Here is a 22,516-nt window from a genome sequence, read left to right as displayed (position 1 = left end):
CAGGGCTTTTGTGTGGTGTTTAGTGAAGTTGGGTTGGCTTCATTTATTTGTTTCAGAAATTAATTTTATGATCATAAATCATAAAATAAGGCTTTAGCACTAAAAGTAGTTCAGCACAGGAGCTTCAAATTCTTTTAAATGTTCTTGGGAAGGTGGAATGACTAGAAAGTATTGACAGTACATTTCTGTGAAAAGGTGCTTCACTTGAAATGAATTTCAGGCTGTTTCCATTCTTCATAAATGGAACACATAGCTCCTAGATACCCTGATAACTGTTACACAAAAATCCTTCCATGTCTTCAGATGATCAAAAGAAATAGTTTCTTTCCTAGATCTAGAGTTATCCATGTTCATCCTTGATTTTGTTTTTTTTATGTTCTTCAGACTATATAATTACAGTATCTGTATTTGGGTTCCTATTTCTTATAAAGAGAACTACAAACCAGTTTATGTGGAATAAGCAAAAAGGTGCAACAGTGCTCTAGGAAAGATACAGTTATCTTGTGAAGTTTGTCCATATTGTCTTTCTAGGTGGTAGATTACTGAGGACAAGTGATTGCTGAATGTCTGCAGTGGGAGGTGCGATTGATAAGTTCCACTTTTAGGGCCACATAAAAGCTCCATGTCCTACAGCTGGTGGCCACGTAAAAGCTCCATGTCTGTGTAGTTGAGCAGCAGTAAGACTATTGGCAGCTTTCCCTGCCCTGTGTGTGTCCCCTGCCCAATTCCCGGTGTTCTGATCTTTTGAGATCTAATTTTTCAGGGATTCTTTAATCCTGTAACTTAAAGGGGTAGTTTTCATAAACAAGGAAAACCTCTCAGTTGCTCACTTCATTGTTTTGGCTGAAATTATTTGCAGGACAATATTTTTTATGGAAGGGCTTAGTTTCTGCAGCAGATAAGAGGGCTTCTCAGTCCATGAAATTTTACACAGACAGAGCTTTACAGAGATAAGAAGTGTTAGGAAGGAAGGTCTTCTAATTCTATAATTGCAATTAGATTCAGTCCCTTCTGATTGAGCTTTTAATCTTGCAGCATCTCTTACCGAGAATTTTAAAGTGCATTGAACTCCTAAGTGATTTTTTTTTTATTATTATTACAAAGGCAGTTCTTGAAAAGAAAAACATTCATTGCTCACAGTTAATTTGTTTAACTGTTTAGATCAGAAATACTCTAAAAATTGTTAGTCTAAACCAATAAGAAATACAAAAAAATTCTAAACATGTTAAAAAAATTGGTTTACAAGTAAAGCTATGTATCTTAGAATCATAGAATCGACTAGGTTGCAAAAGACCTTTAACATCATTGAGGCCAACTGTTAACCTAGGGCTGCCAAATCCACCATGAAACCATGTCGCTAAGCACCACATCTACATGTCATTTAAATACCTCCAGGGATGGTGACTCAACAGCTTCCCTGGGCAGCCTGTTCCAATGCTCAACAACCCTTTCAGTGAAGAAATTTTTCCTAATATCCAATCTGAACCTCCCCTGGTGCAACTTGAGGCTGTTTCCTCTTGTCCTGTCACTTGTTGCATGGGAGAAGAGACCGACACCCAGCTCACTACAGCCTCCTTTCAGGCAGTTGTAGAGGGCAGTAAGATCCCCCTGAGCCTCCTTTTCTCCCGGCTAAACAACCCCAGTTCCCTCAGCTGCTCCTCATAAGACTTTCTCTCTAGACCCTTCCCCAGCCCCGTTGCCCTTCTCTGGACACGCTGCAGCACCTCCACGTCCCTCTTGCAGCGAGGGGCCCAAAACTGAACACGGGATTCGAGGTGCAGCCTCACCAGTGCCCAGTACAGGGGGACGGTCACTGTCCCAGTCCTGCTGGCCACGCTGTCTCAGATACAAGCCGGGATGCTGGTGGCCTCCTTGGCCACCTGGGCACCCTGCTGGCTCACGTTCAGCTGGCTGCTGACCAGCACCCCCAGGTCCTTTCCCCCGGGCACTTCCCAGCCACCCTTCCCCCAGCCTGTAGCGCTGCGTGGGGCTGGTGTGACCCAAGGGCAGGACCCGGCACTGAGCCTGGTTGAACCTCATGCAACTGGCCTGGGCCCATCGGTCCAGCCTGCCCAGCTCCCTCTGCAGAGCCTGCCTGCCCTCAGCAGATCAACACTTCTGCCCATCCCACTTATCTTTAACAACCTGATGTAAGATCTGAAGTGAAACTCTTCAAAAAGAGAGAAAGCACACTTTAATTTACTGGTTTGGCAGCTTTTTTTTCTTCTTAATTTTTATTTTTTAATATTAATTTTGATTTTTGCAGACATTTAATGAATACATTTATATCAGCCCTTGACTCTTCTGGAGTCCTAATTCTAATTCAGTGACTAGTTGAATGCTTCATTCTCTGGACAATCAGGAAGGAAAGCTCCTCAAATAGTTTGTTATGTGGGGTCTCTGATGTAAATGAGCAGTTCTGGAGCTTCCAAAGGTTTCCTGGAACCATTGCATGAAGTTTTAAAATGTCAAGCAGAATTGAAATACCAAATATGAAAATTCTGCATTTTGTCAGGTTTTCTTCATGCAGTAGACCTGCACTGCACTAAATTCTGACAAGGTCAGGAAGTTTTAGGGCCTTTCGTAGCCTGAATATACCTTTAAAAGGTACAGTTTTAAAATACAATGTTTGGCTTTGGCTACCTGTTTTTTGTTTTAACTAAAGAGAAAGAATCAACCAGAAACTTGTTTTCAGTAGGACAGGAAATTACTGTAAGCTTCCTATAGTGAATCTTTTTTTTTTTTTTCCTTCTGCTATTAGGGACCAAATAATTATTTATTTTAAAACTATTTAATTAAAATTACTTTTAACAGTAAGCATTGTACACGCCTCTTAAATAGAAAGCAATGTATTATTGTACGCTGTATTGTTCATTGTGTTTCCTGGAATTGGTTAATAATTATTTATTGACGTTGTTGCCTACTCTGATTTTTGTTAAAATACATGCTTTCTTACAAAGAAAGACATGGAAAAATTTAGACGTATTCTCATTTTTCAGTAGCTGTAGTTTGAATATGTGAAAAATACTTGTTTGAAACATTTAGAGCTGTCTGTAAAGGAAATTGTGGGAGTTAGTTTTGTACAAAGGCATTTGGTAGATATAAAATGTCTTTGATGGTGCACTCAGCTTTTGTCCAACCACCTGTGTGAGAAATGCAGGGATTTGTTGATTGGCAGATCTGCTGCTTTCCCCCCCTGCCAAAAAAAAGTCATCTCCTTGATGAAATTGATTTGTCAGTTTGTTCCAGTCTAATGGTGTGATAGCCCAGCAGCTTTCAGTATGTTGAATAGTTAAAACCTGCTTTTGAGGTCAGTGTCAGCCACTCTGACCCCTGTGAACTGTCACCTGAGTCAGAATTGCAGGGATTAGGCCTTTGATATTGTGATGGCTTTGCCTATCAATTGACTTTTTCATTACTGAAGATGTTGGGCCTTTTGTTTCCCTTCTTAGTATGTAACCAAGCAAACTCCTAAGTAGAAGCAGCATTTGTTCATGCTCTGTCTCTCTGCAAGTAATAGAAGTACTCATCTTTTGTGAAGTGTACCTAATTAAACACAGAAAACATTAAAAATAGAAAATATAGCATGATTGCAAGTATTTTTGTGCTGAACATCAGTATAGTTTCTGGGTAATTTTAGTTAGACAAATTTGTAAGACTGTCAACTAACAAAAATTTTGTATATAGAAAGCAAGGTGTCAGATTGGAAGTTACCAGCCCTTTCTGCATTCAGCCTTCTAAGCCTGTATGTGGGTTTAAATTTCAACACAAGGGTTATTTGAATTCTGTAGTTCAGAGCAGTTAACTGTTACCAATATTTCATAATGTACCTACTGTATTAGCAGGTTCGTTAGGTATTAAGCTGTTCCGTTTGTTTACTTTCTACGGCTATCTTGCACACACACACTTGTGTAAACATAAACTCCTAGGTGGTTTATTTAGATGCAAATCTAAACTTTATCTTAGGATAAAGTAGTTGCTACTGTAGCTCAGTGTCAGGCTCCCTGCCTTCTCACTTCCTTTAATTGTTAAGATTTCCTGAGATCTTGCTTGGCTTGTTTACTCCTTGGTTAAAATGGGTAAATCAAAGCATATCATAGATATGGAATAGTTGATTCCTGTTGTATCGGGGTAAATTAGTCTAATTACACGTGGCAGTTTTATTTGCTTGTGATGTAATGTGAAATGAGGTCCTGTCTCGCCCCCCCCCCCCCCCCCCCCCCCAAGCCCAAGCCAATTAATAAAGCTTTTAAACTCTTTGTCACAGGCCACCGTGGAGGTCTGCAGAGAAGAACTTTAATCCAATAAACATTTCATTTAGATCATGAAAAGAAAGCATGAGGAGAAGCTCCTACAAGAGAGGGTGTTACCAGCAATTCTAGCCATGAAGAGATGTGAGGAATTTGCCAAATTAACCAAAAGGCCTTCATATTTAACACATAAATGTGTCAAAACTAATAATAGAATAATTTAATTTGAGTTGAACCTTATATTGTTAAAATTCTAAGAAGCCACAACTGTTTTCTTCAAAGACTTTACTGTTGAGTTGGATGGACAGGGCAAGGGGAGGTTGTGAGAAACCCAGATAGCAAATAACACTGGCTGAAGCTGGTGGAAAGAAGAAAAAAAAAAAAAGGAATAGATAATTAGGTGTAATTAGCGTGTATGAATTGTTGTCTCCCTGCCCTTGGCTTGAATAAATTTCGGAGAAAAAAAAACCCTAGTGGTGAAAACGCTTTGATGTAAGAAGAGTCATTGTGGTTTGGCAGCATAAAGGCAGTGTTTTATACTTCTTACATAATGGTTGTGATACAGAAAGAGTGAATGGACCCTGCACCCCCCAGCCTGCTTTACAGCAAGGACTTTTGGATTCCCTTGAAACAAAATGCATCAGAAGTTTTCAGTTGTTGGTAATGAGGTAGCGGACCTCATCAGAGCAAAGCGTAAGCCATCTTTAGCCTTTGTTTAGAACTTAATCGCATTTTTTTTTTTATTCTGGGAAATCCAGTTTCGTAAATCAATACTACTTTTTTTTTCTTTCCTTTTTTTTCCCCCTGCCTGCCAACAGTTCTGGCAGGAGCAAAGGCTAATACTGGGGAAAGAAATACAAATCAAATGTTAAAAAGAAAAAGAACAGCAAAAAAGAAATCTAGACAAATAACTTCATCCAGGGTATAATTCCAATGAAGTACATGTATTAGGAGTGAATTTGACCCTTCACTTATGAACATCATGTTATAAATTCGGAGTGAATTCTTGGCATTTATTTTTCATGGAACACCAGAGCTGGTTTATTAGGAGATTGAAAATTACAGTAATTGTTGGTTCTTTAGCAAAACTGAATGTTATACAGGGGTTTGTGGGTTGTTCTTTTTGTTTTGTTTTGGGGTTTGGTTTTATTTTTTAATATATTTATACTTATTCTGCAAGGAAGATTTTTTTCCTAAGTGATGTGAAATGTGGAGAGCTGTTCAGTGTAACTCTTACTGCATGGAAGTTTACTCTGCCATTCTTCTGCTCCCTGACTGGAAAAAGGAGAAGCTACTTGTCTCCTACCCAGCACAGCCACATCTGTACCTCCTGAATTCTTTTCACTTTTGTCTGACTCTTTGAAATACTATTCACAGAACAGTACATTTTAAGAGTCTCTGTCTTTATTCGTGCACCATTATTTTACAAGTTAATTGTCTATTTTACCTCTTCTTAGGGGGTAGCTGATTTGTAGCTAGATGTTAAAATAAGTTATTGAAAAGTTGTACAATAGGTTGTATGTTCCTTGTGGTAGCAAGAATAGTGGGGTTTCTTGGTTATTAAAGTTTTGAAGGCTGTAATGTAAACTTGTGCAACTTCCATTGAATGAGTTTCACCTCTAAATATATCTCTGCTAAGCTCTTCAGTTTAAAGTTTGAATGTTCTTGTCACAAGTGTAAGAAAAGGTTTCATTTTAAAAATCATATTTGGATGTATTTCAGTTGCCAGGTCTTTGTGCTCTAGGTCCATTTAAAAATAATTCATAAATAAAATGTTTGTCATCCAAAATTAAGCTGAACTTGATTAGTTTCATTGATACTGTACAGAATTCTTGGATGACATTTTTAAAGGTTTCCTCAAAATTTGTTTGTGTGGGTTTTGGGTTTTTTTATTATTATTTGTTTTGTTACAGTGTTTACAGTTGGGACAAGCTGAAGTATTTAAGGCTACTGTAACAATCTCCCATATTTTGTTATTGCAGAAGAATAGAGGGGAGAAGACTAAAAAATTTACTTAACCCCTTAAGGCATTGCACTCCTTTGTAGAACAAATAGCCTTTTGTACTTGAAGTTGATTTGATCTGTGAAGGCAACACACCTGAATATCATGCAAGAAGAAGTAATTACGCCTGATTGTAAGGGGTTTTTTTTCAGGTATAGGTCACAAGAAATTCAGTTAGGGTAGAGTATGTACAAAGCTAAGAAATGTGCAGATTTTCTGTTGTAAGATTGTGTAAAAATTATTTACAGTTAATACTTGCATAAAGGTTAGAAAGGTTGATGAAGTGATATTTAGTTTTGCTTTACTATTCACTGCATGTCAGAATGTAATTATGACTGATTCATGAAACTGTCTTAGCAATGAACCATCTTTATTAAAATGCTGATCAAGACAAGAGCTGACAGTAATAAAGAATAGAACATTTTAGTCTTGTTGCTTTTGAATGATTGCTAATTACCCCAGAGGTCATGTATAGTGCTTATGAGGATTCATTGACATTTTCTTTAAAGTCTACTGTTTTAACAACATCTGAACAGGGAGACAAAAACTGTATGCACACCCAACAATGCTTAGACTAAGTTTTTATCCACCACCAAATACCTGATGATTCCCTTTCTCCTTCTCCCTGAGTACATCTCGTTCCCATGGATCTGTGTAGCAGAAAGTTGGGAGTATTACAAACTTGATTTACTTTTTTTAAAATAAGTCCAATTTTAAGCATGGATAAAAGGAGCAGCCCTTTGAAGATCCTGCACCTGTACCATGCTTGCTCATCACTAATGGTCTGGTTGATCTCCTTTTAGAGCTGCACCAGAAACACTGCACTTAACTGTGCACTTCTCTCGGCAGGCTGTGGACAGACATGCCCAGCTCATCAGTCTAGGTTGCATCAGTTTCACATTCTGAAATGTGCTGGTGATTGTCACTTGGTGGTGACTTTGGGAGTGCAGCAAAGTTAAAATCTTTGTGTGCTTTGTAGGTCAGAAATGATTTTTTCATGACACACTGCATTTTTGCTTGAGGGATTCTTGTTCTACCACAGTTGTGAATCGTTTGGGAAAATGTGGATCATAATGGTATCCTTCGGATGGAGAAATCTTTTCTTGAAATCGCTTAAGAAAGAATTTTAAGAAAGAAGATATAGTATTCTGGTTAATAATCTAACATTGCATGGAGTCAAATAATGAAAAATAAAAATTACTGAGTCTAGTGAGCTCTGCTTACCTGAGGAACTCTTCCTATGCTGCTGGCTAAGGGCTCTCATCATGTGTCTACATGTTGTGTGATGCAAGAGAATTTTTCTCTCTTAAGCTGGACATAAATATATAGAAGAATGATTGCTAATGAACAACCTCATTATTCTCTGGTTTACTGTGGGGAGGGAATATTAGTGATCCTATATGTTGTTAATGGAGACCAAATCAGCAGGACAGGTGTCGGATGTCTTTTATTGGGGTGGGGTTTTCTTTGGATATAAGCTAATACGAGTTAGATGCTGAGGATGCCTTTGAAAAGAGAAGATGATAAATATGTGGAAATTATGATCCCTTTTGCTCAGAAAGAGTGGTTAGAAGTTGCACTTCTCAGTTAGGCATGGCTTAGTTATTAATAGTAGGTGTTCTAAAGTGCTTGTTAAGAACTACACCAAAGGCCAGGAGTATTAATTGTGCAGCTTTGCATGCCTGGGGGATAGTACTATACTCTGCTCCTGTGGAAAGCGTATTTGATACTGTAGATGCTACTGCTGTATTTGCAGGTGTCTGGTTTGACGTGAGTGTGCAAGGCTGAGGAAACTCAGCAGGTGTGGGAATTAAGGTAATGGTCCTCCCAAGGTGAAGCGTGCTGACATCTCTGTTCCCCTGCACTTTCTCTGGAGATCCTCAGATAATGTTTGTCTGATCCTGTGGGCTGGTAGGATGATTTGTATGAGTTGGTATGTTGTTTTTTGGTTTTCTTTTTTTAATACCATTAAAAATTCAGAGCAGGGAATGACAGTTGGGTTGACTTACGGTGGCCTTCAAAAAGATTAAGAAATATCTACTCACCTGCGTTATCAAAGGTCATGAGCTGATCCACGGTATTTGAGCTCACAAGGGCACATGGTGTTTAATGTGGACCACAAGACCATTTATTAGCATTTCAGGAGTTTTTGTGACACATGGGAAACGCACATCTTGAGAACTTGCAGGTTATCCAGTTAACTTTGACTCTGTGTTGGAATTTCCTGAAACCTTTGTTCCTCTACTTAATGATATATTGTGTCGTGTACTTTTAATTTTTTGAGCAGTTGAACACTTTAATAGCTACCATTCTTGATTGCAACAACAAAAGAATATTAGAGGTGCTTACAGGAAGAAAAATGTATTTATATTTGTCTATATTTAATAACTGATAATACTGAAAGTCTTTATCTATTCTATCTGAAGGTTGCAATTTTAGGTGTTCTGTCTTGAGCTGAGCCTTGAGGCTTTGTCTTCTTTCCTTCTGGAATAAAAAGCTTTTATGCCACTTCAGTGGAAATGAGTGCATGATCATGCTGTATTTTTAACTTACTAATTGCGTTTTCAATTCTGTAATTGTATTTGTTCTTTGTATACATAAATACATAAATGACTTCAAAATAAGTTGTATGACTAATTAATTTTATGCATTTGAATTGAATAGGGTAAGTCAGACTTGAAATATCTCAATAGAATAGAAAATCTGTTGGAAACTAGATGGTTGCCCAAGAACAGACTAGACTAACTGTAGCGTCAATTTTAAGTATTTATTTCAAAAGAGAAGTGGAAGTTTAGCCCAAGTAAATGAAATGGAGAAGTTTGAAACTCCATCTTAAGAAATGGGAACCAATAGTTACAGTCCTGGCTTTGACAATTAAGTGCTAACAATCTGAGCACTCCAGTTAGTTCTTGGGCTGTTGATTAAGATTCTGTGGTGGTGATTAGTGAGTGTGAGGATGCAATCACATCTGTAGTGTTTAATCAGTCCAGTGCTGGAGAAGTTAGTTCAAAGACGGAGAGAGAAACGAGAACTTCTACATGTTAGTGTAGTTTTTCTTAGTAGGGTTTTTCCCCAGGCTGCAAAAGGATGAAGGGTAAAAAGTAGAGAATCCTACATTCCTCCGGCTCCTTGAACCTGGAGAGTTTGTAAATAATGGTATTGACTTTCTAATTCCATGATGCAGGAGTATAATGTTGTTGACACTTGTGAAGGGGAGAGAAGATGTATAGTGGTACTCATATATGTACTGATGTTCAGTATTTCATCCTCACAGCTGTGAGCAGTATTTGTTTTTCCATACTATGCAACTATGTATCTGGTTTTCATTTTTGTAAATTTAGTATTTTAGGTGTTTAGCTTGGACATATACAATATTTTGATGTGCTTTATTTTCTTCTCCTATACTTTCTGATTATATGCTGTCTTTTTAACATTTAAAGGATTTGACTTGGAAAATTTATTTAAAAATACGCACATTTTTCACTCTGCATTCCTGTGAAGCAGATAAGTGAATGTTTATGTTTGTAGAAACAAAGAACTGTGGTGGGTACCCTTGTCCACAAAGGAAACCCCAAAAGGAAAAACATCTGGATCTCTGCTCAATGCATAGCTTCTCTGTGACCTTTCTGACTCTGGCTTTGAGTAAAGGTGACCATGTGCTGAACCCCAGTTTAGAACAGTCTCCACTGGTACACTCTTAACTTGGGAGGAGAAGTGCTGTTGCTACTGCCTGGCGGTGCAAACAATCCTCCCATTACTGCTCTTCGGTTCACTGGTACTGTTACCACACCTTTTCTCTTCTCTACTGTGTAGAGCTCAGTTTGTTTAAGTAGTGTTGCCTGCACCAATGCATGTTTGTATGCCATTTTGTTGGCATTAATTTCTTCCACGTTGTCATTTAATGATCGGTTTCTTTAGTCACACTTGTGTTTGATTTTTTTTTTAATGTTATTTTCAAGTAGGACCTATATATCTATCTGTACTCGTGTCACATATTCACATAAGGAGAAGGTTGTTCCTATCTCTATAAAGCTTATAATCTAACAACAGCATTCATGTTTTAAAGGAATCTTTTTCTGGGAGTATGTTGCTATGCAGATTATAAAGTTTTGTTTTAATGGCAGGGGCTGTCCATTTTTTGTATATTTATACAAGGCCTAACAGGATAGGTGTGAGCGAACTTTGAAGTGTCTCAGTAAAAATAATTAATGACCAATTAATACTTACTCACATGAACTTGTAGAAGGGTCAGGAAGTTTTTGTGGCTGTTTTATTTTTATTTAGGATGTGGGTTTTAAACAGCCAGAGTACCTTCCTGAACTGAGCATCGGTCTGGAGAGCCCCCCCCCCCCAAAAAAAAAAGGGGGGGAGGGGGGCAGGGAGGGCAAGAAACTGGCGTCAGGATCCAAGTCAGTGGTTCTTGAGACTGTAATGGATGAAAAATATGCTAGAGATTCAAGTAAAATATAAACCAGAATTTGATTGATAATGCTAGTTTGAAAAACAGGAGACAGAACTGTATTTTAAAGATAGGACAGAATTAAGCCAAAAAACCCCAAACCCAAATGAGAAGTTAATTATCCAAGGAACAGGACAGTAAATTGCCAAATGGTTTCCAAAGGACTAAGTATCTCTCTGTTCCTGTTAACTGGCCCCTACTTCTATGTTTATATTGTGTATTCTGCTGTATATCAGAATTCTGGTTTTCCATTTTGTTCATGTTTGGTTCGGTTGACTTTCATCTCTTAAGGCAGCAAAAAATCAGTAAAACTGTAATAACCAGATTTTATATATTTCTGAACAGGATGCTGTTACTGCCTTTCTGACTGGAAGGTCCTATAGCCCAGAATATCTAACAGATATTTTTGAAATAAGCTATGTAATGTTATGTCACGTTAGAATCAATAGTAGTACATTATTGTAGACATACAAGACAAGGTTTATAGGGAAAATAAATATCTTTCATTTAGGCAACTGTTTGTAGCTTAAAAAGGGCCCAAAACCATAAATAAGCTTTTGAGCACGTAAGCTCCTCTTAACCAGTGTCACTAATGCTAACGATTTTTCCTGAATAGTGATAATACTAATTGCTCTGAAGAAAGAGAAAAGGGAAGGAAGACAGAAGTATTGCATCTACTTCATAGCTATATTGGTACTATTTCCATCTACGGTTCTTGCCTCCAAAACTCATTCACTGTAATGTGAAATCATGGGGTTAAAAGATTTGTCAGTGCATTTAAGGAGTGATAAATTTTTAAGCAGAACACAAGTGGGCTAAAATACTGTAGCACCAAGTGCTGCTTTATATTTCAGCAAGCCGCAGTGACCTGCATAATATAGCCCAGTATCAGTCTGAATTTGAGTGCACAGAATGTTTGCTCTACTCAGTAGTCACTAGCGGCTGAGCCACAAGCACTGCTGTAAATATCAGCACAATAAATTTACGCCAGCTACAGCATTCAGGTGCACTTTTTTCCTTTTAGCCCTACCCTAACCATCCCACACTCTTAAGTATATGTAGTTCTCTGTTCATTCTTCACCCTATATGCAACACAACAACCTAAGAGAGAGGTAGAGTTTGTAAACCCATCTTGAAGACCAAAGAGATGAGGCTGAATTCATGAAAAATTTCCTCTCTGTTGTATCCAGGAAAAAACCTCAAAATGTTACAGTGTTAGTAAATATCCAACTATTTAGTCTAAAATAATCCACATAGTCCACGTAGCTGTAGTAGTAATGTCTCTCTTTTTTTTTTTTTTTTTCTTTCTTTTTCTTTTTTTCTCCTCCTTTACTAACATGAAGAAAGTAGTACTTGAGCTAATTTACTACTTTGGAAAAATGAGACATTAGGCATGAAGATGCTGAGCATTGGTGCCTGGCAAAGGAAAGCTAAGTACACCAGCTTTGCTGTGAAATTTCAGGAATCTTCCGTCTTGCCTTGACTGCCAGACTGGTGCTAGAGAAAAGCTTAAACATCCTCCCTCCCTTGTGCATATTATTACATGCCTCTGGAACTTTTTTCTTCTGCTCTGTTATTCTCTTTCTTTGTAAGCTTTCACGAAAAGAAAGGGAATAGATTATAATAATATTGTAGCACCAATCCTATTGTGTTTGTAGTAGCCTTAGCCCAAGATAATGATTTGATTAGCATGGCTTTTTCACTTACCGGAATTAAAGATACATGGATTTTCCTGGGATTCTGTGCTATTAGGATGATTTTTTTTTTTCCACCTTCTTTCTTTAGCTGTATATCTTTGCAGAGAAGTTGGAGGTTTAAAATAGGTATAGAGCTTTCTGTAATAGCCAAGGGCAAAAAATTAATGCAATGAATCATTGCAGTTATTCCTGCAGATATTTGTAATCTATAAATCCTGTACACATTTGTTCAAAAGGGCTATTGTTCCTTAAATCACTTGATGATAGTTCTTCTAAAATTTAAGTTTTTTTTTCCTGCAATGTAGTTGCTATAAATGAGATTTGACATTTCCAATTTTGTTATTTGAATGGCCTCAAAGAGGCTTTGAAAAATTTGACATACAGAATATGAAGCGCTTAACGAGAGTATTAGTAGATAAACTAATAGCTCATAATGCAGTGAAGAAGCAGAGCAATTTAGTGGATTCTAGCAATCCAGAGAATTTTAATAGTGTTGAATTACCTAAAAAAAAAAAAAAAAAGTTGTATTGCTTTAGTTAAATTGTGGGTAGAGTATATTTTCTAGATTATTACAACTTTCCCTCCTTTTCTTTTATAGCTTCTTTTGCTTCTAGCTGTGTAGCACCCAGAAGTTGTGTATGTTGGCAGTAGTAATAACAGATAAGCAGAGCTGTTCCCTTTGCCAGAAGTTATAAAATCTTGATATGACTGAGCTTAGTGGGAGTTTTGCTCTCAGCCTCAGGCCTTGAATAAAAAAAAAAGTGCCCTTTAGTATCAAAAAAGCACCCTTTTTAGTGTAGCTGGTTTTGAGTTTTCTAACAGAAGCAATTATTGTGTCTACTCAGGGACATCCATATCACACTTGGAATCTTACAGGTTGTTTAAACAGAAAATAAAAAGATTTCTGAGTCATTTCAGACATTACAAAAATGAAACAAAACCTTTTTGATGTAGAACTTTGTTCTCCTTTATGCTTCAGTCCATTTTGCAGCAAGACTTGGTGTGGTGCATGTATTTGACATTTGACTCATAAAATTTCCAATCTTAGTAGAAGGAAAAGATAAAATTAATTTTAGCTTATTAAGTAGAAGTAGTTTCAGTTGTCTCTGTTGCTAGAGTTTGACTGTGGTCTCTTAAACTTTTACTGCTTCTAATTTTCCATTTTTAAATGTAAATTATTTAATGCAAAAATCATTATTTTTACACACTCCCCCAACAAAGCACTACCCAGAGAGAACCAGTAATACGGACCCTCGCTTCACTTCATGTGCTTCAAATCTGTATTAATTTTTTAGTTGATGGACTTTTGGAAATGGTTACTTTTTTGTTTGGAGTAAGTAAACAATTTCCAGTTTATTTCTTTGCTTTGATAATTGTAAAGGAAACTTCAGCTTTGTGATCCTGAATTTCAGTTTTGCAGATGATATTCATGCTGATGGTTTCTCACAGCAGTGTGTCTTCTCTCTAACACAGACAATAGTAAATACAGCTTTGGCTTGAGGAAAGCTATTCTTTTTTTTTTTTTTTTTTTGTTTCCTCTGTGTAGAAATACTGCAGCACAGTCCAGCTTGATTCTGGAATAGACTACAGGAAACGAGTGCTTCCTGCTGCTGGAAAACTTTACTACCTGTAAGTTTACCTATGGTATGGTACTTGCCCTCTTTTTACCTTCTTATTAGCCAATAATTTCCTAGTCAATGGGAAATGAAAAATGTATAGTAGAATTAGCAGGGTGTGACTTTTCCTTTCTTTGCCTTCTGGTCCATTTTGTTCAGCAAACCGCCTTCCATTATGCCTTGGTATTAACTTCATTAAACTACATTTTCAGTATCCACACTAGCATCATTTATAATGTGTGACTGAATAAAAACTAATTAGATTTTTTTGGGAGGTGTGGTGTTTGGAGAACTGAAGTGACAGATGGTTAGAAAGTAATGAATATCCTCTTGTAAGAGATCGCACAATTCTCTTATAATAGAGGAACATCCTTATTGTATTTAGGTAATTAAGTATTTATAGAAATCCAATGACAAGGATTCATTTAACGTTGGGTGTTTCCAGTGCTGTGGATTAAAAAAAAACCCAACACCCTCCTATTTTTACAGATTGTTTCTGTTTATCATGACAAAATTTCTTTAGGGCTTTATTCTATATTTGCAAATAAATATATTTTTTAAAACACTCACAGTTGTCGTTATGGTTGCAGCATATATCTGCCTACTAGAAACATCCTGTCTTTTTTTGAAACCTTTGCATTGCAGACATTTTTCTATATTGTATTTGCTCTTATAGTCTTTAGTGGATGACAGCCTGAGCAAGGCAGACAATAGCTGAAAATGAGATACGTAACCATTGTATCTTTCAACTCAACATACAATATTATTTAAAAATCATGTTTCCATTAAGAAAGATGCAATAATTTCATTGATGTGACAAGTAATTGAAACAAAGTATATCATTATCACTTTATAATAAAGTTAGAAATTGTAGTTGTTTGGAAGTAGGAGTACTGCTTAGCAGAATTACAACAGGTAACTCATTCTGCTTCTGGGAGGAAATGAGATAATTTCATATATGGAAAACCAGTCCAATGCAGGTTCTGTATCTTCAAGCAAATTGTGACTGTGTGAACTCAGGAAAAGTAACTCTTGTTCTATATTCTTGCCTGGCTCCACTTTCTTTGAGTTTTGTGGTGTCTGCTTAGAAGTACTGTTTGAAGCTGCCACTGTTATCTCAGCATTGCTCATCATGGCTCTTGTTCCAATGTCTATGTCGCTGACCGTGCTTGCGGATCTGCTTATTGTGCCCTTTGCACTCTGTGACTTTGTTTGATAATTCTGGAGGGCACGTGTCATGTTCTTTTCTCAGTGTCCATACTCTGAAGAAAGGAAGAGCCTGTATGTGGTTTCTAGCAGGTAATAGCCTAAACATGGTGGCTATGGCATCAGCTCTCAGAGGAGAAGAAATATGAACAAGTCCCAGGAGTAGTACCTAGCCAAAGTATTTTGTGGTGTTCTGCTGTAAAACTTGTAGTCAAGTGAATGGCAGAGATGGGTGATAAGTTGTCTGTCATGTTCTCTCATTGGAAGGATGTTGATTACCTCTAGAACTTCTGTAAATCATTAGGAAGCAGTGGGGAAAAATAATTTAAAAAATCCTACAGCTGCTAATGGAAATAAGATATTTATTTCATCATCCTTTCTTCTTCTGAGGGAATCTCATTCATTTTTCTACTCAAACTTGTTCATTGGAACTTTCAACCCTGCAGAACTAGCTTAATATATGGGAATTTGTTTGTTTTAAAAGCAGGTACTATACAGTATTTTGCTAAGATTTTTGAAATTTAGTTAGCAGTCTTGCCTCCAAAAGGAAATGTTCTTGTCCAACATGTTTACATTCCCCTATTAATAGTTATAGTATCATCAAATTTTTTTAAAATTGTCTTGATGCTTCATAATTTGTGTAGTCTTCATTTAAAATACGCAACTGAAGGTTGCTTAAAGCTGTTCCATACTCATCTGAAAGCAGTGTAACACAATTACAAGATTCCTGATCAAAGCAACTTCCTTGATCTCAGTCTCAGGTGTCTGTTTTCAAAACAAACTTTCCTGGCAATTAGGTGTAGATATCCACCCAGGCATCATATTCGGCTGTTTCTTGTAGCCTTTACATCAACCTTTTTGATAGATAAATGCATACATGTGTGCATACTCTCTGATAAACATGCACTCTTTCTCCCCTTTTATGGCTTTTTTTCCCCGGGCTTCATCTGTTCCTTTTCATTCGTTATTTTGTCAGAGGAAAGCAGTACACAAATATCAACAATGAGAGAAACTTTTAAAGTTACAATTTTATGTAATCTCTTATTCACAAAAGGTTTGTTAAAAGATTTGAAATGGCACTTACAGAAGTTTGTGGCATTTTCCCCCCTGAATTCTTTGTATCTACAATGTTTGCTATTGTTAAGCTTGAGCTAAAAAGTCATTATTTCAGTTCTGCTGTTAGCATTTTTAAGGTGCTTAAGGCCTAATGAACAGGAAGGTACTTGTGTAACATGCTGATTGTCACTTGTCATTTAGAGGAGGACTAGAACTCTGTGAAGCTATGCAACTTGAGTGTGTCCATGATCTATAAAAGCAGACTTTTCATACCAAATGAGATTATACTAACTTAAGTGTTACGTATCTTAGTTCTAATTTATTGTCTTCTGTAGCGTTAATTTGCTATACTTAGCTTTTGATCTCAGCTAGAAATATTATCTATCTTTAAGAATGAAACACAGAAAGATTGGCCCTCTGCCCCATTCAGTGACAAAAAATATTCTCTGATCAGACAGATCTATAATTCTTGGGGCAACGAGAAGATGAATATAAACTTAACTTCAGCTCTCAGCACAGATATTTTGCATTTTCACTGTCTGTGGTTGATCTTTTCCCAAAAACTATTGGCAACAGAGAGGGGAAACTAATAAAAATCACTAATCCAGGGATTGTGCTGGTATTTTGAATTTCATAGTTTAATTTTGCAATTTTGAAAATTGTTTGCTAAACACAATCAGTTGACTTGATTTTTATTTTTATTTTAATCCCTCAGAAAGCTGCTCCAATATTTAATTCCACAAAGTCCCCTCTCAGAAATTTCAAAGGATACTTATTTAGGTGCTTGACTGCCTTGCCTTGTCTATTTGCTCTTATTTTGCATGCAAGATAGAGCCAGAAGCCTTTTTTCTCATTGTGTACGCATAGTGTTAATGGATCTGCTCTGCCTGTATTGCCTCATTACTGGAAACAGCTCAAAACACAGAAGTCTTTCAGTGTATGCAAATAAGGTAGAATCATCTACCTGAGAGTTAATATTCTCTACTTTTAAGTGTATTCTAAATCTAATGTTTGTATTTAGAGCATAACATCCTGTTCTCTTTTTTTATGGGCAAAAAGCTAAGCAGGCTCAGGCAGCTGTTTGATGTTGGCTTCAAGTGTTATTAATTTCATATTCTATTATTCTTTTCACTGTAGCACAAGTGAAGCTGATGTGGAGGCTGTCATGGATAAGTTGTTTGATGAGCTGGCTCAGAAACAAAATGATTGTACGTAAGTTAATTTCTCTTGAAAGAGAATACATTTAGAACACAATGCCCAATCTCCACTGACCAATTAATAAGTTCCATTGCTGTATATGGGTTGATGCCACACTCAAGTGGCAGTCATTGTATCAGCATTTTGTCTAATTTATGTGTTGAATCATGTGCTATTATTCATGAAGCTATGCATTTCCTATCTGTAAGAGATGAATTTTATAGTAATTATCCAGAGAAGATTGAGTCTTTGTTCATGTTCCCATAGTAACTAGACCAAGGATTCTAAAAGTGCAAGGCAGAGAGCTGAGGCTGAATAAAGCGTGTGGAACCATTGCAGACTTCACGTTTGAAGAGCTGTGTGACAGAGTGAGTACCCGGTCAAATCTAGATCAGTTAATGCTCAGACTTTTCACAGTTTAAAAAAAAAAAACAAACAAAAACAAATCCAAAACACAAAACCTCATATTTTCCCATTTCATAACTAAATTAACGGGGCTTTTTTTAACTTGGCAGAAAGATTTTGGATCTAATGGGAGAGAGAAAAGAAGAGCTTCCCAGAAGAACAATAATATTTTTTTTTATAATATACAATGACTTCACTCATGTATATCACAGGTTGTCTTCCAAAACCCTAATATAGTGTGTGTGCCTGGGCTAACATTATTGCTGGAATATTAGTAGTCATAACATACCAATATGTAAATAGTATTCAAATACTGTTTTTAAAATCTGGACTTTAAGTTGATAGCCAAGCAAAGGAACAGTAATTCTGGGACCACTAGGATAAGGCTGCTGTTGTGTGCCTTAGTTGTGACTGGCTGTACAAAGGCTGTTTAGCCCCAGGCCTTCTCAAAAGTTGGCATTCTCTGTTAAATATGTTGGGAGGTGATTCCTGAAGAGCTGCTTTTGTACATGACCTCCAGTGGATTTGAAGATATACCCCCGGGAGTTGCATTGTACTTCAGTGACCTCTCTGCTAATACCTGAAGTTATTGTTAAATGATCACAACCTAAACTGGGCTTATAGCACCCTCTATTCAGGATGCTGAGTAGTCGTTTGGTTATAGCTGTTTTCACTTCCTTGTAGCTACCAACTATTCAGACAGAAATTTCATGGTTATGTTTCAGACCATGGGTTTTAGGCCTTGTTGCTTTTCAGTTTCAGACAGAACCAGTTAGCCATTTCTGAGCATGGAGGTAGCTTGATTTTCACTAAAAGTTTTGAGACTTTTTCTTCATTGTGCATCTTAATGTATCAGGAAACTATGATGTCAGCAAACACTTGTAACATTTTCTAGTCTAGTAAATACCTTATGTACTTAAATGGGATGATAAATTGCTTCCAAGGAGAAGTGCTCTGGTAGCTCACATGGCAGCAGCTCATACTTTGGGTCTGAAGGTTCTGATCCTGTTGAAGAAATCTGTGGCATTCAGACCACCTTGGCATAATGGAGCTGAGTTGCTTGGTTTGCACTCAGTACAAGTAAAAAGAATACTTAGGAAATGTTAAACATCACTTAACAGTATCATTCCTAACATTGATCTCCCAGGACTTAAGAAGTAATGCTGTCTGAATTCAGACGCCATCTGCTCATGTGTTGATAGTCTCTAATAGCATGATCACGTGTTTAAAACTAAAACACATGGCAGACAGTAGATCTTTAACAACTTCCTTGGTCATTGCTTATTTTCTTTGCATTTGTCTCCATTTGTTTTTAATATTTATATACAGTTATTTTGCCATTATTCTTCTCTTTGGATCACTGATGAACCTTCATAAGTATCACATTAGTGTATTGGTAAGGTAGTATCACTATGTTCACCTCATAGGTAGAGAAGTATAGTCATGGACTTCAGAATTGTCCATCAAATTTGGACGAATGGCTTGAGTTGCCTATAATAGGATTTTTTTTCACTAATGTAAATTTCTATAGTGCTTTATAGCAATCGTAATAAATTCCCATTGGTGTAAACTGCATTTAAGACCTTGCCTGCCCTGTTGCTCCATTTGCCCACCCTGCTGCTCTTAAAATCTGGTAAAAGGTAAAAGAAAAATTCAGTTGTCAAACCATGAAACCATGTTCCTTTTTTTCATGAAATCTTTTAACTTTTTGATGGAAAAATTTATGCATGCAGTATCATTTTTTTAACAGTCAGAATGGGATGTCATTCCCACTGATGCCATAGAAGAAATAAGTAGGATCCAGAAGAATGCACTGGTGGCTTGTAGGCAGAATCCACACCCCCCCCCCCCCCCCCAAGACAGGGGACATTCAGCATGACAGGAAGTGTGAAGTCATTCATATGTAATTCAAGTAAGCTGGATAATAGTGGAAACTGTGGAGAGATAAAGCAGAAATCTGTAGGAGACATAGCTACAAGGTATTTGGTACTGCTTGTGGTGCCAAATGGTAGGTAAGTTGACAGGCATCATGAGTGAAACTATTAAGAAAAAGGAAACTAGGAGGCTGAGAAATATGTAATGAAAAGGAAGCTCCACAAAAGAAAATACTGGAGGGGAATTTGTTGGATTTGGCTAGAGTGAGTCTGCAGGTTTTTTTGTGCGGGACGTGGGGACAAAGTTCCATGGGAAGGCAGATTGCGTGAAGGGACATGGGTTGCGGTGTCTTCCTTGCTGGAGCCTGTAGCAACCAGCAAGGGGCTTAACTGACAGCCCAAGCAAAGCATCCTAGGTAGATAAAAGCAATTTAAAGTTGGTATTGTAGGAGCCAATTAAACTTATAACAGAACAGTAAACAAGATTTGCAGTTGGTTTTATACCAGTTCTAAGACCAGTGACAAGCATAATAAATGGGAAATTCTCATTAATGGAGGAAAATGAGATATAACTGATATTATTGAAACCTTGTGGGAAAGTTCATAAGAATGTGGAATCAGTGCTTACAGCCTACTTAAGGACAGAGTGGCTAAAAGAGGTGGAGGACAGTATGCAGTAGTTAAAGACACTGGTACCTGCCTTAAAGGTAATTAATACAAGAGTCTTGAGTACATATTGATCACTCTACTAATGAACAAACCCAAGAGGGTAGCACTCATAGGGGTCTGTTGCAAACGGAGAATGAGGGGTATTGCTTCTTGAGCACTTGGCTATAAAAAGCATATAAAGAAAAAACCCTTGTATGGGAAGCTTGTGCTATAGATGTAATGCAGGAAATAGTGAAATGTAATTAGTCTGAAAATTGCAAATGATAATTTTCTAGCATAAAATATACTATATCCAGTACGAGGTCATTTGGTTTGAGCAGCTTTATGGGACCTTACAGTGATGAATTCATCTAGCTTGTGTTGCGTAGGAGCAATCTTCTCCATCATTTTCTAACATTCAGTGTAACTGAAAGATATTTCTGAAGAGTGAAATCACGTATTTGAGTGTTCAGGAAGAGTAATTTTCAAAAGCAAAAGGGAAGTACAACCAAAACTAATTGGAAAGGGAAGTGTAAACAACAACAACGAAGAACAAGAAGGACTTATTGAGGAAAAAGATAGTAAAAGTATGTCCTCTGTCACCATCGAAACAGAATCAAATAATATAGTGTGATTAGCAACTAGTTATGAAGTGCAGGAAATTAAAGACAAACTAAAGGTCATCAGCAAATGTCATGTCTGCTTAGCTATAAGACTTGTTAAGTAAAATGGGAGTTTTGATATTGTTTTTATTATCTGAATGTTATTGGCTTATTCTTAGCTGGAGATGGGTGACCTTTTACTAATGATGTGGGAAAAGGAAAAGGTATTGCAAAAAATGTTTGTTCTAGGTGAAACAGTGAAATACTAGTTTCATCAAAGGATAATAAAATAACTTCCAGTCTGTTAATAGTTAGCATATATTAAAAATAGGCTGCAAAGACATTTTGAGTCATTGGAGTCCTGGAAAACCAGGCTGAGATTTCTGCCTTGCCTTTTATTTTTTATAAATGTTAGAGTGCAAGAGAAATTCCACAAGACTAGAAGAATGCTACTATTTGCCAACATTAAAAAATAAACAAGCAAAATCCACACAAGCATGATGACCTGTGTAACTGCAAGCTGTCGGTCAGATTTTAGTTGAGAAAGGGTAATGGAGAAGCTGGTTCTGGATTCACACAGTGGATAATAACTAAAGAATGGAAATAAAATTAATTCCAGTCTCCCTGATTTTGTGGAAGAGGTTGAGTTTTGTAGATGCTGATCTTACTGACAAACTGGCATTACGCAGTGTCATGAAAGTAATTGGATTGAAAAGTTAGTTAACTAACATATAAAAAGAATTATCACTGAAGGATTGGTGTTGAGTGTAGCATTTCTAATGAGCACATTTTTATACTAAGCCTAGTACAATGATTTTTTTTCCCCCAGCAGTTTTGAGTATAACATAAATTCTAATACAAACTTGCTGTGAATATGAAGAGTGCTGTGTGTATGGGGGGAATGAAATAAAAATGAGGATGCTGCATGCAGTTTTGTTTCTCAGCAGAACTGAGGTTTTGGGGAGGAAGGAGAGGGTTTGATTTGTTTTGCCTTTTTTTAAATCTAAGCAAACACAACATTTTGCATCTAGAAATGGGGAACACAAGTCATACCTACAGGAGGAGACTGTCCCCTAGGCATAGTGACATGGAAATAAGTTTAAGCATTATAATGCACAAGCAGCTCAAAAGGAGCTTCTGGTCCAGCGTTAGAGCATTTAGACCTAATTTCATTTGGGATGGGTAGAGTGGAAATAAATCAGAGGGTCGAAAGATTATTTTTATTTTAAAAACATCTCAGATTGATGGCAGAATGTTAGGTGTGGTTTTGACATTTTACAAGAGACACTGACAAACCTGAAGAGGCTGTTGAAAAAGCCACAAATCATTTGAGCTGGAGAATTTGTGACCTCAGATGAAAGATTTACAGTTCAATTTGTTCAGCTTATCAAAAAGAGGACTAGAAGATGAGTTTCTAATGTACAGCTATTTTCACATAGGGCCAAAAATACAGGTATTAATGGGCTCCTAAATCTAGCAGAAGGCAGCATAATGAAAACCAGAG

At 37.0% G+C, this 22,516-nt stretch overlaps 1 protein-coding gene across 2 annotated transcripts in view; it reads left to right on the top strand.

Annotated features, from left to right (window-relative positions):
* AFG1L (AFG1 like ATPase) overlaps positions 1–22,516 on the top strand; it is a 72,209-nt gene that overhangs the window by 30,844 nt on the left and 18,849 nt on the right. Inside the window, exons 8-10 of one of the 2 annotated variants that reach the window (XM_040597827.1) lie at positions 13,955–14,037; positions 17,424–17,494; positions 17,751–17,851. The exons of the other annotated variant lie outside the window; for it this stretch is intronic. Of the exons in view, the coding sequence (XP_040453761.1) occupies positions 13,955–14,037; positions 17,424–17,494; positions 17,751–17,851 (255 nt within the window). The remainder of the gene's footprint in view (positions 1–13,954; positions 14,038–17,423; positions 17,495–17,750; positions 17,852–22,516) is intronic. 2 annotated transcript variants of the gene reach the window in all.

Source organism: Falco naumanni, chromosome 6 (assembly GCF_017639655.2).
Source record: "Falco naumanni isolate bFalNau1 chromosome 6, bFalNau1.pat, whole genome shotgun sequence".
In the NCBI taxonomy this organism is placed as follows: Eukaryota; Metazoa; Chordata; class Aves; order Falconiformes; family Falconidae; genus Falco; species Falco naumanni.
This window is presented reverse-complemented; position numbering and strand designations above follow the sequence as displayed.